The sequence below is a fragment of the Nematolebias whitei genome, chromosome 19, assembly GCF_014905685.2.
Source record: "Nematolebias whitei isolate Nwh7 chromosome 19, NemWhi1, whole genome shotgun sequence".
In the NCBI taxonomy this organism is placed as follows: domain Eukaryota; kingdom Metazoa; phylum Chordata; class Actinopteri; order Cyprinodontiformes; family Rivulidae; genus Nematolebias; species Nematolebias whitei.
Window position 1 is genome coordinate 16,599,102 of NC_056516.1, and position 14,842 is coordinate 16,613,943.

Genomic DNA, 14,842 nt, shown 5'->3' on the forward strand with positions numbered 1-14,842 from the left:
TGATCATAGCTGTTAGGAACTTAAAAATATATTTAATTCTAATATCTCAATACATTTCTTACAGGTTTGTGCACAGGTGTAATTACACTTTGCAGTTATTGGCACTACCTGAGCTTCCTCTTTAGCCTTTTGCTCTGTTTCTCATCGATTTTAGATCTGAGCTGAGTTCAGCGACGTTCATCTCCCTCTGCATATTATCAAAGCACTTCCTCTCTGACATTTAGGAAAGAAGGAAACAAAAAGGGGGCGGCAGAATGGAAGGGAAAGAAGAGAAGAGACAGCAACAGTGAGTTGTGGAGGCAGGTTTGGCCTTTCTTACAAATACCATCCTGTAATAAAAGCTATAATTACGGCTGATTATTCACTGTCCATCATGTTGTTGGGGCTCCTCCTCTTGCTCAAATAATTTTTTTTTATTTTTTTTTTTAAGACCAGGTTTTTCGTTGACTGGATTTTTGAAGTTGGTAAAGTTTTTGTACTTTATGAAATCTTTTCTACACAGATGCTTTGCCACCACATGAACATGGAATTGAGCAATTTGAATAAAATTATGGAAAATTGGAGGAAAACGCTGAGACAGAAAGGCAAACTTTTCTTTCTAGATTGAAATGTCCAAAAAAGAACATGAATGAAAAAGCATTTTTAGATCACAGGCGGCTGTGGCTGAGTGGTTAGAGCAGTCAAACTCCAATGTAAGAGCTGGGGGTTTGATTCCACCAGCATTCACATGTTGAAGTGTCCCTGGGCAAGACACTGAAACCTCGTCCTATGTGTGTCCCATCAGTGTATGAATGTGACAAAGCTCTGATTATTCTCTACAGATTCAGATTATCTTTTTGTAGAGATGTAGTAGAGTGCTGTATGAATGTGTGTGTGGAGGTAAATGAGGCACAGATTGCGTTGTAAAGAGTTTTGAGTATCTTGATTAGACAGAAAGGTGCTATATAAGTACAGTCCGTTTACCATTCCATTTATCACTGTTAACATTATTCATTAAAAATATATATTGTGCAGATTGGACTAAATCCATCCATCCATCCATTTTCTTTACCCGTTTATTCCATTTTGGGTCACGGGGGTCGCTGGTGCCCATGTCCAGCAATCACTGTGCGAGGGGCGGGGTACACCCTGGACGGGTCGCAAGTCCATCACAGGGACACATAGAGACAAACGAGACAAACAACCATTCACTCTCTCACTCACACCTAGGGACAATTTAGAGTTACCAATCAGCCTAACATGCATGTTTTTGGTCTGTGGGAGGAAACCGGAGCACCTGGAGAAAACCCACGCATGCACGGAGAGAACATGCAAACTCCACCCAGAAAGGCCCCTGGACCGGGGTTTGAACCAGGGTCCTGCTTGCTGAGAGGCAGCAGCTCTACCAGTTGCGCCACCGTGCTGCCCTGATTGGACTAAATATGTGGTATTAACACCAACAATTTGTGTCATGGTGAGATAACAAATTTGTAGTCTCCAAAACTATGCTCCATAGCACAACAATAAATTTTTAATGCATCGAGACGTCAACTTGTTATTTGAAGTGTGAAATTGTTACGGTAAAGAAATAATGTTAACGATGCAACTTCCTGTTCTCAGTGTGCGGAGCTAAGATGATGCGTTGAGGACTGGACTGGGATCAAAACGTGCATTTTGATGCAGATCAGATGGTTTATGTTGGAGTTCAACCAGTTTGTCTTGTGACATTAAGTCAAATGTTGAGGTCTAAACAAGCTTTTCACACTTATTCGCACACGCCTTAGAAGTAAACTGTTCAAGTTTGGCGTCAATATGTTTAAATCTTTGAGTTTCTTACATTCCACATGTGTGACACTAAAATTAAGATTTTGAACAAGATGGAGGACTTCCTGTTAGGTTTAGGACAAACCACTTAGAACCTGTTTTGTAAATCCTGGACTGTAAAAATCTTTTTCTTTTCTCTTTCTCAAACACTTTTAAATGCAAAACTTCTCACTGTGCGTCACATGTGTGCGTTTCATGACGATTCAAGCACATTTAAGCCTTAAAAAATGTATTCGTTAGGCACAAGATGGAGAAAGAATAAATTGCACTGCCTTCAGGGCTCAAGTGTAATTAACAGCTAACAAAAAGAGAGCTATGAGGGAGCACGTTCTCCTGCTGAACAAAGCTCAGATTGCATTACGAGGTCGAGACTTTTACCCGATTATACCGGTAAGTCCTTCGTAACTGTTTAGACCAAACGGTGAGTTTTTGTTATCGCAGCTTTAGAAGTCGCTGCCTCTGAATGCTGCTGGAAGCAGCCGTCTGAGACTCATCGACTGATGTTTGGTGCTTGGAGAGTAAAGCCATGATGAGTCATACCACAGATCATGTAACTGTGGATCTGACTGAGGAGTCGGTGGATCTTGCAGGGAACTGTGATCCAGCTAAGTGAGGTAGGGTATTCTATTCCAACATACTGAACGCACACATGCACGCGTCACAGACAGTTCATAATATTGGTCATTTGCACTTGTTTCCTATTAGCAGTGACGTTTGTGTATTTCCTGACAACCATGATGAGTCAGCGGCCTGTGTTTGTTCAGTGACATTCCTGTTTTTCACTGGTGGGCATGAGTAGAATTCTCTCTGACGTCCAGCCAGGCACGGAGCATCTAACATTAAATTAATAAAAACTGATGGTTAGAACAATAAATCAGCTGATTTTTTTTTACTTTTGTCACTCTGCAGCCTTTCACTTCCACATGCTTATAATGAGAGGCGCCATTTCACCGTGATCTGTGCCAAATAAAACATGAAGGGATTAGACTTTTCACAGACCATCCAATTCAATTAGTCAAGCAGTGAAAGCAGCCGAGGGCCTGATGGCTCATTTCATTCATCTCTCTCCTCCTCCAACTAGCTGCAGCCCTCCCTTTGTCCTCCAACCTTGCTGTTCTCTCAGCCTCCTCCCTTCCCTGGTTTCAGTTTACCTCTGAGACCCCATCCCTGCCTCCCTACCACAGATTATTCCTCCCTTCCCTCCTACTTCTGCATGTCACACTGCAGCAGTAAGACGATGGAAGGGTCGGACTTGGCGGCCTCTTTAAACTCCTCCAAGGTGATTTCGTCGTTGTGATCCTTGTCCATCTTGGAGAAGATCTTATCGACGCGCTGCTGAGGGGTCAGCCCGTCCTCGTTCATACGCATCATGATCACCGTGCCGACCATTTTGTAGATGGCCTGCAGCACAATGTAAAGACAGCTACGTTCAGGTGCATCTCTTAAAACTGTGTAAGCACATTTCTGTTCACGCTCCAAACACACACCTCGATGATCTCCAGCATCTCCACACGTGTGATTTTTCCATCCCCGTCCAGATCATACATGTTGAAGGCCCAGTTGAGTTTCTGCTCAAAGCTGCCCCTGGAGGTGATGGACAGGGCGCAGATGAACTCCCTGAAGTCGATGGTGCCGTCGCCGTTCTTGTCGAACGTTCGAAATGCGTGCTGAGCGAACTTGGAGGCATCACCGTACGGGAAAAACTGTAAACGACAAACATAAAAACAAAGTGATCTTTGGACTGTGTGTGTAGAACGCTCCATAAAATTGTTCACTTTCATGATGTCTTGCTATCCTTCATCCCAGAGTTCACTTTCTGAACCTTTCTGAAATCACAGAAAACGGCTTTTAAGGTATTCGACACCCAAATAGTGCAGTTTTGTTTTTGTTTGTTTTATTTCAACACCGCGCTCACGGCTTCATTTCATGCTACTAGTGATATTTCAATGACATCACCAGAACAGCAGATCACTGCTTCAATTTTCATTTATTCATTCAAACTTTATTTATACAGGTTAGTCTCATTGAGCCTCAAAGACTCATTAACAAGAGAGACCTGTTTTAAACAAAGAACACTGATGAGATACAGACAACAATAGACAATCATATAAAAAGCAGATCACATGAAAAATAATTGGAAGACAAATTATATATAAAAAAAAACAGCTAGGTTGTAAGGCGGTATAGAAAACTAAAAACAGGAACATGTCTGCATTGGTTTTTACCAGGAACTTAACAGATGTTTTGAGCAACTTAAAGAGGTCAAGGTTGAGAGCTTCAGATCTTTTTGCAAGATATTCCAGGAAACAGGAGCGGAGTAGGAGAAAATCCTTTTGCCTAGTTCAGTTCTCACTGAGGGAACACTGCAGGTAATAATATCCTGAGAGCGCACGCTGTAGCTGCACTCACGCAGAGACATGTAGGAGGAGATGTAAGAACGATAGTTACAGCCAGTTATGAATCTTAGTGCACCATGATAGACAGTGTACAACGTCTGCAGGGTGCTTGTCAGAGTCAGAGTCAGGGTCAGAGTCAGAGTTTCTTTATTGTCATTCGCAACTCATGTGGTACATGTGGTGGAGCGAAATTATGTACACAGGGTCCCAGTTACATCCAACAATAAAATGTATAAGAAAAACAGTAATAACATCTAAGATATGAACTAAGAAAAACATCAACTAAATATACACTAAGCACTCATAACATAAAACATTGAACATCAGCACAAACATGAACATGAGTCTGTGAGCAGATGTGCACGCATGAACACATCAACATTGAAACAGATCAGCAGCAACATGAAACAGATCAGCAGCAACATGATGTGGTTTTTCACAGTGATTATTCTAATTAGAGATTCATGAGTCTATTTATCATGAATCATTAGTTCACCCAGCGCTGTTTCAATTTCCTGGTGAATTAATTCATTCCACTTGATTAATAGGAGAATACTCAAACCAAGGGTAGAAGCTGTTCCTCAGTCTAGTGGTTCTACACTTAATGCTCCTTAACCTCCTTCCTGAGGGGAGTGGGGCAAAAAGAGTGTGTGCTGGGTGAGTGGGGTCCTTCATGATGCAGGTGGCCCTCTTCCTGTATCTGGAGGTGTAGATGTCTGTGATGGTGGGGAGGCTGATTCCGACAGACTTCTGTGCAGCCTTCACCACTCTCTGCAAAGCTTTTCTTTCTGCAGCTGTGCAGCCTCCATGCCACACGTTGATGCTGGAGCACAGGATGCTCTCCACTGCACACCTGTAGAAGGAGGGGAGGACTGAGCTTCCCAGACCAGCTCGCCTCAGCCATCTGAGGAAGTAGAGTCTCTGATGAGCTTTTTTGATCAGGCTGGTGGTGTTGTTGCTCCAGCTGAGGTTGTCATTCATGTGTACACCCAAGTACTTGTAGCTGGAGACCACTTCCACTGCAGATCCTCTTATGTTCAGGGGGGTGTAGGTGTTTTTGTTCCTTCTGAAGTCCACAATCATCTCCTTTGTCTTCTTCACATTGATGTGAAGGTTATTCTCTTTGCACCAGCTCTCCAGGTGTTCCACCTCTTGCCTGTAGCTGGCGTTGTAGGAGCGTTCATGTAAATACTGTCACCGTAATCAATGGAGGGAAGGAAAGTTGCAGTTACAAGATGTTTCCTAGTGTTCAGCGTTAGACGGGATCTATTTATGAAAAAGAAACCCAGTTTAACTTTCTGTTTCTTTACCAAGTTTTCCACATGGGGCTTAAAGGAGACGTGAATTGACCAAATTACCCAAATATTTATAAGAATCAACAAACTCAATAGCAGCATGGTGGCGCAACTGGAAGAGCTGCTGCTACTTAGCAAATAGATTGGGGGCCTTTCTGGGTGGAGTTTGCATGTTCTCTCCGTGCATGTGTGGGTTTTCTCTGGATATTCCAGTTTCCTCCCACAGACCAAAAACATGCATGTTAGGCTGATTGGTAACTCTAAATTGTCCCTAGGTGTGAGTGAGAGAGAGAATGGTTGTTTGTCTCCTTTGTCTGTATGTGTCCCTGTGATGGACTGGAGACCTGTCCAGGTGTCCCCTGCCTCTCGCACAGCAATGGCTGGACATGGGCACCAATGACCCCCCACGACCCGAAAAGGAAGAAGCAGGAAGAGATAATGGATGGATGGATGGATGGATGGATGGATGGATGGATGGATGGATGAACGGACGGACAGACAAGCTCAATAGGGGGACAAACCATTAAAATCAGTTGCGGTTTTAGGTTTTAATAAAAGTGTTGATGTGTATAAGTCAAGAGGTTTTGTTGCTCTATTTGTTTTTGTGAATTGTACAAAAACGTGTGCAGTTAAAGTTACTCATAAGAACCAAAAATATTCAGTTTTAGTTCAATTCGGTTTTGTTATTTAGCAGCAGTGCAATCGAGATCCTATGTCTTTTGTTTATAACATAATTTAAAATGAAAAAGTTATAATTATTATGTTTATTAATCAAACTGTCTTTAGGTTTATTAGACTTTAACCTGTTTGTTATCACTGCGTCCCCTCACAGATTAAAGCCCAGCAGAGGATGAAGAGGCCTCATGTGGGTCTAAGTGAGTCTGCTGGATTTCTTCAACAGTAAACGTTTGGATTACAAACGCTTTACAAACTCTTTATTTATATATTTTTATGTGTACGTTTTAAAGGTCTGTCTTTATAGTTTACTTTAGATGTGTAATTTCCCTTCTCTGAATTGAATTAAATTGAAGTGAAGTGAATTGAAGTCAAAATTTAGAATAAAGTAAATCAGAATTAAACCTGGTAAAAAGAAGCGTTTCCAGCCAAAGTTAAAAGCAGTTTGTGCCGAAGCAGCTGAAGCTGCAGAAGAAAAAACTTTTGTTGTAAACAATAAAAACAGACATGAGAGGCTGGTGACTAGTTCATTATATATTATAATACTTTTATATTATACTTCATGTAACAATTGTGAAATATGTCTTTTACGTATGTGTAAGTATGTGTAGCAAGAAGTTTAAAGTATATTCAAGAATGGATTTTACATTTATACTGTATATGAACCACTTATGTTATGAAAGCATGATTTAATTTTTTACTTTCATGTGAAGCACACACGTGAGGAGCTTTATTTAACAAGACATTGTAAAATTTTTGTTATATGACGTACAGGCCGATGTTTAAGAAATGAGCCAAAATACTGAATGTTTTGTTGAACTGAAACCCTTTTCAGTTTTTTTTATTTATTTAAAAAAAAAATTTTTTTTTTTAATCTGGGATAAACTAATAATAATTTCTTAAAATGTTATGATTTCACCACACGATTAAATACTTTGTCGGTTTAACACAATGTGTTTACATCATAAAACATTGATTTCAGAAAAATAAATATGTAAATAAGCGAACTTTTGAGAAATAAAAACTACCCCCAAAAATATGGTGTCAAAGAACTTAAAAAATAAAATAAAATAAAATAAAAAATTTTGAAAAATTGTAAAAAGAAATTGATAATGAATTAAAAATATCACGAACAGGAAATGCAACACTAAATACTGCACAATAAGCTTGATATGAGGCCAGTTTCTTTAAAAAAAATTAACAAACCTGGATACTAAACAAACCAATGTGGGTCAATCATTAGCATCAAAAGCATTTGTAATATTGTGGGGGGGGACATGATTCCCCCAGAATAAAATGAATAAAGTAGATGCCATTCCTCAAGCCTGGTGTATTTTAACGGGTTGTTAAACATCTACGTTTACCTACATATGTTAACACTTAATTCAGTAACTATTTTAGAGAGCACGGCACAAGAAGTAGCCTGACCAACAGCTCTCCTCGTGTGAATAGAGCATGCTCCGCTTCTCTCACGCATCCTAACCCACCCCCACCCCGGTTGACAACTGCCGGCATTAAGCAAAGCTAGCGCACAACACAGAGGCGTATCTCCCTCTTCCCCCCGCCCCATCCATAAAAAACCCCGAAGAGATGAGCACCCTGCCAAGGCAAGTGACCTCGGGGAAACACTGCATGCAGTGTGGAGAGATGTTGTAGGTAACCAAGAAAACCCGAAGTGGACTTTTAGTGGTTTGAGTATTCTCCTATTAATCAAGTGGAATGAATTAATTCACCAGGAAATCGAAACAGCGCTGGGTGAACTAATGATTCATGATAAATGTGGGGGAGTCCAAATTAGTATTTTTTAAAAGACACGTCCCCTTCATATATAATTGTTGCAACACCTATGGGGTCAGCTGATACTCTTTAGTGGCTGATCAATTCATCTAACTGCAAGAGTAGAAAACAGTCTAATTGTTCAGATTCAGTAACATGAGGCTTATATTTTTTAAACACACAATTAAAAAAATAATTTAGGTAATTACTTTTATGACATAAGAAGAGACATAATAATTTATAGATTAATGCCACTTGAAATGGCTTAAAACAAATGTTATGAACAAAACTACCTGTAATTCATCAAACTGTCCCCCTCCATAGTGTATTGTTGCCTCCCCCCTGCCCTCCTTGCTCTCTCACCTTGACGTAGAGCTGCTGAAACTCGTCCAGGTTAAGAATGCCAGAGGGGCAGTCTTTGAGGAAGCCCTTGTACCACTGCTTGAGCTCCACCTCGTTGAATTCAGTGTTTTTGGTCAGGTCATCCAGGACCTCCGGGGCCAGCTTGCTGTTGTGTTTCCCCATGACGCTGCACCTCCCTGGGAGGAAACACAGGGAGGAAAGGAGGTGAGCAAACAGGTGAAGAGGCGCTAGACAAATTAAAGACCTATGTTGCTGAACTGTGCAGGTCTCTAGGGAATGGGCGAGAACAAACAGATGCATGTGAAGAAAGAGCAGTTTCTTGCTATGTGTCAAAATATTTGGCGATACTGTTAAGAAGTGTATTAGTAGTATTCTTTAAGGAGGACTGCAGATCCAGTCAGAGTAAAGCTTTATGTAACTGTCACTGACTGGCTGTCAGAAGTTTAGGACCTTGTTTGTTGTAACCCCTATCACTTGTATCGCTCGTGTTGACATCGTTAACCAGGTGTCATGTGGTGCTCTCTCTGCCACACGCTGGACAGAGTGCAGTGAAGTTCTGAGCTGCTGAAGCAGTGTCAAAAGCAGTAATCACACATGCAATCAACAAAAAATGTTGAATCAAATCAGGACTTGACGAAGGAAAAAGAACTGTTGCCATATAAGAGAAATTCAATCCATCCATCCATTATCTTTACCCACTTCTTCCTTTCCGGGTCGTAGGGGTCACTGGTGCCCATGTCTAGCCATTACTGTGCGAGAGGCAGGGGACACCTTGGACAGGTCTCCAGTCCATCACAGGGACACAGAGACAAACGAGACAAACCACCATTCACTCTCTCACGCACAACTAGGGACAATTTAGAGTTACCAGTCAGCCTAACATGCATGTTTTTGGTCTGTGGGAGGAAACTGGAGTACCCTGAGAAAACCCACGCATGCACGGAGAGAACAAGCAAACTCCACCCAGAAAGGCCCCCGGACCGGCATTTGAACTGGCAACCTTCTCGCTGAGAGGCAGCAACTCTACCAGTTGTGCCACCTTGCTGCCATAGTGAAAATCAATTCGTAAATACAATAATAATAATAATAATAAAGTAACCAAAATAATAAAATTAAATTAATATTAAATCAGTCACTGCAGATGAGTGATTGTCAGTTTCTGTAAGATTTCTGAAACTGGAGCAGGTATGTCTGTTTACTGGTTCACTTCCTGAGCTGTCTCAGATTTTAAGGGTCAATCCTACTCCATGTTTCAGCTTCTTTCATAGATCAGATCTCATAGAAGAGCACTTCTAAAGAGCAAATTTTGTTTTTAGCTTTTGTTTTGGGCCATTATCTCATTACAGGACTCATGATCTTTAATTGAGACCAGACTTTTTGACAAATGGGAGCAGCTTTCGCTTCAGATGCTTCATATTTCATTGTACCCAGACCAGACTCAAGCCAACCTGTGTCAGGTGCAGCTACAACCAAGAACAAAAGAGAATCTTCTTGTCTTTGACAGCAGATATATCGCTGTTTCTTAGAAACCTTCAGTTTTAAACAAGAGCTGACGTAACTTACCTAAAGAGCAGCAAATACAGCTAGCCAAAAAGTGTTTGCCCTCCACATACGCCTATGGTCCCAAAACGCCCACTTTTGGTCTGCAGAGAACCCCTTCTCACCAGCTCTGAGAAAAACCCTGGTTGTGCCAAACTTCTTCCACTTGAGAATGATGAAAGACCCTGAGCATTTGGCAAACCTCAGTTTAACAGAAATGCATTTGTAGTAGGCTCCAGATGTCTGCTTTGCAACAAAAAGCCTTCTTTTCTCATCTCTGCTCCAATGAGCTGAGGAGGGTGGGAACACTTTCTACATCCACTATAAATGACACCAACATTGTAAAACAGATGTCCTGGTTCATGTTCAATAATCCAGGTAGAAAAATCCAACAAAGTTAAGTCAGTTCTTCTGGACAGTTTCATTTTATTGAAATGATTATTCTGTAAAACTGACACAGCTCGTGCTTCTTTCTGAACAATCATTAGCTATGAAACTTCTATCAATCTTCTGAGTCCCATAGTCTGCCAATATGTACCATCATTTTGTCTGACTTAACATGTAGAAAGGAGTTATAATGTCATCCCGAATGTTAGAGCAAAGTTGTTTTTCTTCCAGAAATGTTTGCTTTTCTATCATGATGTTACAAAGAGGTAAGCCACAAAACCAAAGTTACAATTATTCTGCAATAAGAAGATTTTGACTATCGTAGTACTCTAAAACCTGTCCTCTTGTCCCCATTTAAAACAGTATAAACTTTTCTAAATGTCTTCCCGCTAAGTTAGGTCGTTTGACAATGTTGTCTCACAGTATTACACACATACGAGTGTGGAAAATAAGCAGCAAGTGTGAGATGTGATTTGACTTAGATGCTGCACAGGACACTGTTTGAATAAGGCCTTTAAAGCACCTTCCCTGGTATTATTTTAGCCTCGACACTCGTGTTGTGTCAGTGAGGGCCCTGATGTCATCACTACAGTTTTGAGCTCATAAAATGCTCCATTACCTATCATCACCGCACATACTTCATGTTCTGATGGTCACTGCAGAGCTTTGATGAGACCATTCCCGACTCGGACAGCTTTCACACTCTGTCACCAGGACGAGGCTGGCAGCAGAACTGTCACAAATCTTAGTAGTAAGGAGCAGTTTTGTTGCTGAATTATCAACCTGTCATGTTTTAGTGTGTGAGTCATGTGGACTGAGGCAACTAAACCCAGGTCACTGCACACTGTGCCATCCTGTTGGATGCTGCATTCCTGTCCGGAGTGCTAAACGATAAAACAAAAGCAATAAATGGCAAAACTCTGTGTGGTAATGTTAGTTCACCCACTTAGCTTCATATTCCAATGTAGGATAAGATTTGTAGTAAATAAAATAATAAAAGACATCCATATCATCCATCCATTATCTTTACCTGCTTCTTCCTTTTTTCGGGTTGCAGGGGTGCATCCATATCCATTTATTTATTACATAAAAATGTTATAAAATATATTTAATTCACTCAAATTTTAAATATGTTTGTTCTGCATGAAGCACCACATAATTTAAATCAATGTCTATAAAATCACTGTCATTATCTTCTTAAAGTGCTTTGACAGTCATGGACCATGAAAGAAAGTGTTCACAAGCACAAAAAACACAACCCACCCACACACACTTACAAACACACCAGTGGTATAGTCTACATAATACGCGGGTATACTGAGTATACCCACTAGAAAAGCTTAAGAGTTTCAGTATACACACTTAAAAGTGCCCAATGGTACATGACATATTATTAGGCATGTGTTATAGATACACTAAACAACAGTTAAATGCTTCTGTAACAATCTGTCTGTATGCAGCACTCGTTTATTACATTCTCTTATCCAGCAAATTCTTGTATAATTCTGTACTTACTACTTAATACTTGAACATGTTTTGCTTTTATACTGTTTTATAAATTTTGTAACATGTTTTTAATACAAAGCCAACTGTTGTACAAAGTTTGTTGTTTATTTATTCAAATATAAGCATCAGAGAAATTTGGAAATGTTCAGTATGCTTAAAAATCAAAATAAATCGACAATTACGTTGTACTAACCAGTGCACTTTGGTTTCTAAGCGCAGTATATGGACCGACCGCGGTAAAGTTAGATTTGCATTGGACGTTGGACATCCACGCTCCGTGTCTTCAGCGGTGTCCAACGTAAAACTAAATTTATCTCAGTATACCCACTACAAAAATGTAGACTACACCACTGAAACACACCTAACAAGGTTGTAAATTTGTTTTAAGCCTCTGTAAGAAATGAAACTGTCCTCTGTTAGTGGAGCAGATGCAAAGAAATAGTTCCCTAAAAAGTCAAGATATGAATCAAGAACATCCGAAGTCAGGTCTCAGGGGCAGCAGCTTGAGCAGGGAGGTCCAGACATCTCTTTCCACAGCCACCTCCTCCTTGGTGGACATGCCCAAAGCACCTCCTTAGGGAGGCACCCAGGAAGCATTCTTACCAGATGTCTGAACCACCTAAACTGGCTCCTCTCGATGTGGAGGAGCAGTGGTTCTACTCTGAGTCGCTCCTGGATAACTGAACTTCTCAACCTATCTCTAAGGGAGAGTCCAGCTACCCTGTGGAGGAAACTCTTTTCAACCGCATGTATCTGCCATCTCATTCTTTCAGTCATTTTCCAGAGTTCATTGCCATAGGTGAGGGTAGGAACATAGACTGACCGGTAAACAGAGAGCTTTGCCTTACAGTTCAGCTCCCTCTTCACCACAACGGACCGGCACAGAGTCCGCAATACTGCAGACACTGCACCAATTCGTCTGTCAATCTCACGCTCCACTCTTCCCTCACTCGTGAACAAAACCCCGAGCTACTGGAACTCCACCACTTGAGGCAGAACCTCACCCTCGACCCAAAGAGAGCAATCTACCCTTTTCCAACCTAGGACCGTGGCCTCAGATTTGGAGGTGCTGATTCTCATTCATTCAATTTTTATTTAGACAGGTTAATCCCATTGAGCCTTGGGGACTCATTTACAAGAGATACCTGATTTTTAACAAAGAGTGATAACAGTGGACGACAAAGACAACAATAGACAAACATAAAGGATGCGTACAAATTGAGATTTTTTTAAATAAGTGAAAATGGTATTTTAAAGAAAATTTAAAACCTGCTAGGTTGTAAGGCGGTGTAAAATACTAAAAACAGGAACGTCTGCATTGGTTTTTCCCAAGAACTTAGATGTTTGAAGCCACTTAGAGAGGTCAAGGTCAAGAGCTTCAGATCTTTTTGCAAGGTATTCCAGGAAACAGGAGCGGAGTAAGAGAAGGCTTTTGCCTAATTAATCGTCCCCCTAGATTCTCATCCCAGCCTCTTCACACTCGGCTGTGAACCGCTCCAGTAAGAGCTGGAGGTCAAGACACAAATCAAGAACAATAAATTCCTTATTTGTTAAAATTAGCTTTACTTGAAAATACTCTTTCCAGCATATTAAACCACCATAATGAGCATGAAAAAGAATATAATTCAATGAGAAGCTAATAATGCATTGTAGCTATAAATGTGCTTTGATTTATCACATGGATGAAGATCTCTTAACTTTTGCTGCTCCACCCATCAAGATCATCAACTGTCTTGACGGCTTGCTGCTGCTGTGTTCAATGATGTACATCTCATGTCAACATACACAAAACTAGCTTTAAGCAGCATATAAAATAAAGTGGTTGTATTTGGGAGAAATACAAGGACAATGATTTAATTTGACTTTGAGCCTCTGAAGTAGATAAACAGACCAGGGAGAGGCTGGTTAATAAAAGTGATCCTGATGAAGATGGAATCAGGAAACAAGAATCAAAGTGGCAGGCAGGTAGCACAATCATGTTTTATTGGGTCTGGAGGGGCCTTGGAGAATATTCATTCAAGCTGTCGACACTCACACAATTACTGCTGGATATCGGCACCAGTGACCCCCGTGACCCAAAAAGGAAGAAGCAGGTAAAGATGATGGATGGATGCTTACTCCCTTGTGTTTATTTTTATTTAAGTTTCTTTTTGTTCCTCGTTGCCACCAGTCACTTTCACTAAGCTTTATCCTCCTCAGTGTATTCCTCAGACAGTCCTGCCAAGCCCACTTATACCTGAACCCTGTTTCCTGGTCCCAGCTGGAGCCACGTGTGTCATTATCCTCAGTCCATTTAATCTCTCTGTGTTTTCTACTTGTACTTCCTTAGCAGAGCAATTTGGGGTTAATGCCAAATTCTCTGTCCTCCTAGAGTTTTTCCTGTTTCTAATGCTTCTTGAGATTACACATTGTTTTTCTAAGTGTTTTGCTTCTATGTCTGCATTTTGTTTTGCCTTTTTGTTCTGTTTATTATACTGTGTCTATTCCTCCAGCTAATCATGACAAAATGCCAAATAGGTCAACTTTGGTCTTATGTGACTACAGCATTTTTTTCTAACAATCTCTGAAGCACCTTCTTGAACTGAGGGACCTTGCAGGAGCTGCAAGGTTTCAATTTGTTACAACAGAGCGTGTTGCCAATGGTGTTCTTGGTGACTGTGGTCCCAACTGCCTGCAGATCATAACGAGCTCCCCTGTGTAGCCGTGGGCTGAACCCTTAACTTTCTCATGATCATCCTCACCTCAGTGAGCAAGATTCTAGATGGAGTTCCAAAAAAAAGGGATTGATGGACATTTTTACATTTCTTCCATCACTGAATAAATACACTAAAATGGTTACTTTCTTACCAAGCTTCTTGCTAGGGGTCTTGTAGGCCACTCCAGCCGTGTGCAGTTGAACGCTACTGTCCCTGAAGTCTTTTACAAGCTCCCTGGTCTTATCTTGGTGATAGAGAAGAAACTGAACAGCTGTGGACAGATGTGTTTTATACATAAAATGACTGATATCTGGACATGGGCACTAGCAGCCACCACAACCCGAAAGGAAGAAGCAGGTAAAGATCATACTGTAGAAGAATGAACAAATGGATTTCAGATCGGGGG

The 14,842-nt window shown here is 40.9% G+C and overlaps 1 protein-coding gene across 1 annotated transcript in view; it reads right to left on the reverse strand.

The window, feature by feature from the left end:
• Window positions 1-2,301: 2,301 nt before the first annotated feature.
• The window catches only part of LOC119425672 (hippocalcin-like protein 4), a 27,413-nt gene continuing 14,872 nt past the window's right edge, over window positions 2,302-14,842 (reverse strand). Inside the window, exons 2-4 of the mRNA XM_037693214.1 lie at window positions 8,309-8,484; window positions 3,291-3,506; window positions 2,302-3,204 (exon numbers count right to left, since the gene is read on the reverse strand). Of these exons, the coding sequence (XP_037549142.1) occupies window positions 3,007-3,204; window positions 3,291-3,506; window positions 8,309-8,470 (576 nt within the window). The 5' untranslated portion in view covers window positions 8,471-8,484 and the 3' untranslated portion in view covers window positions 2,302-3,006. The remainder of the gene's footprint in view (window positions 3,205-3,290; window positions 3,507-8,308; window positions 8,485-14,842) is intronic.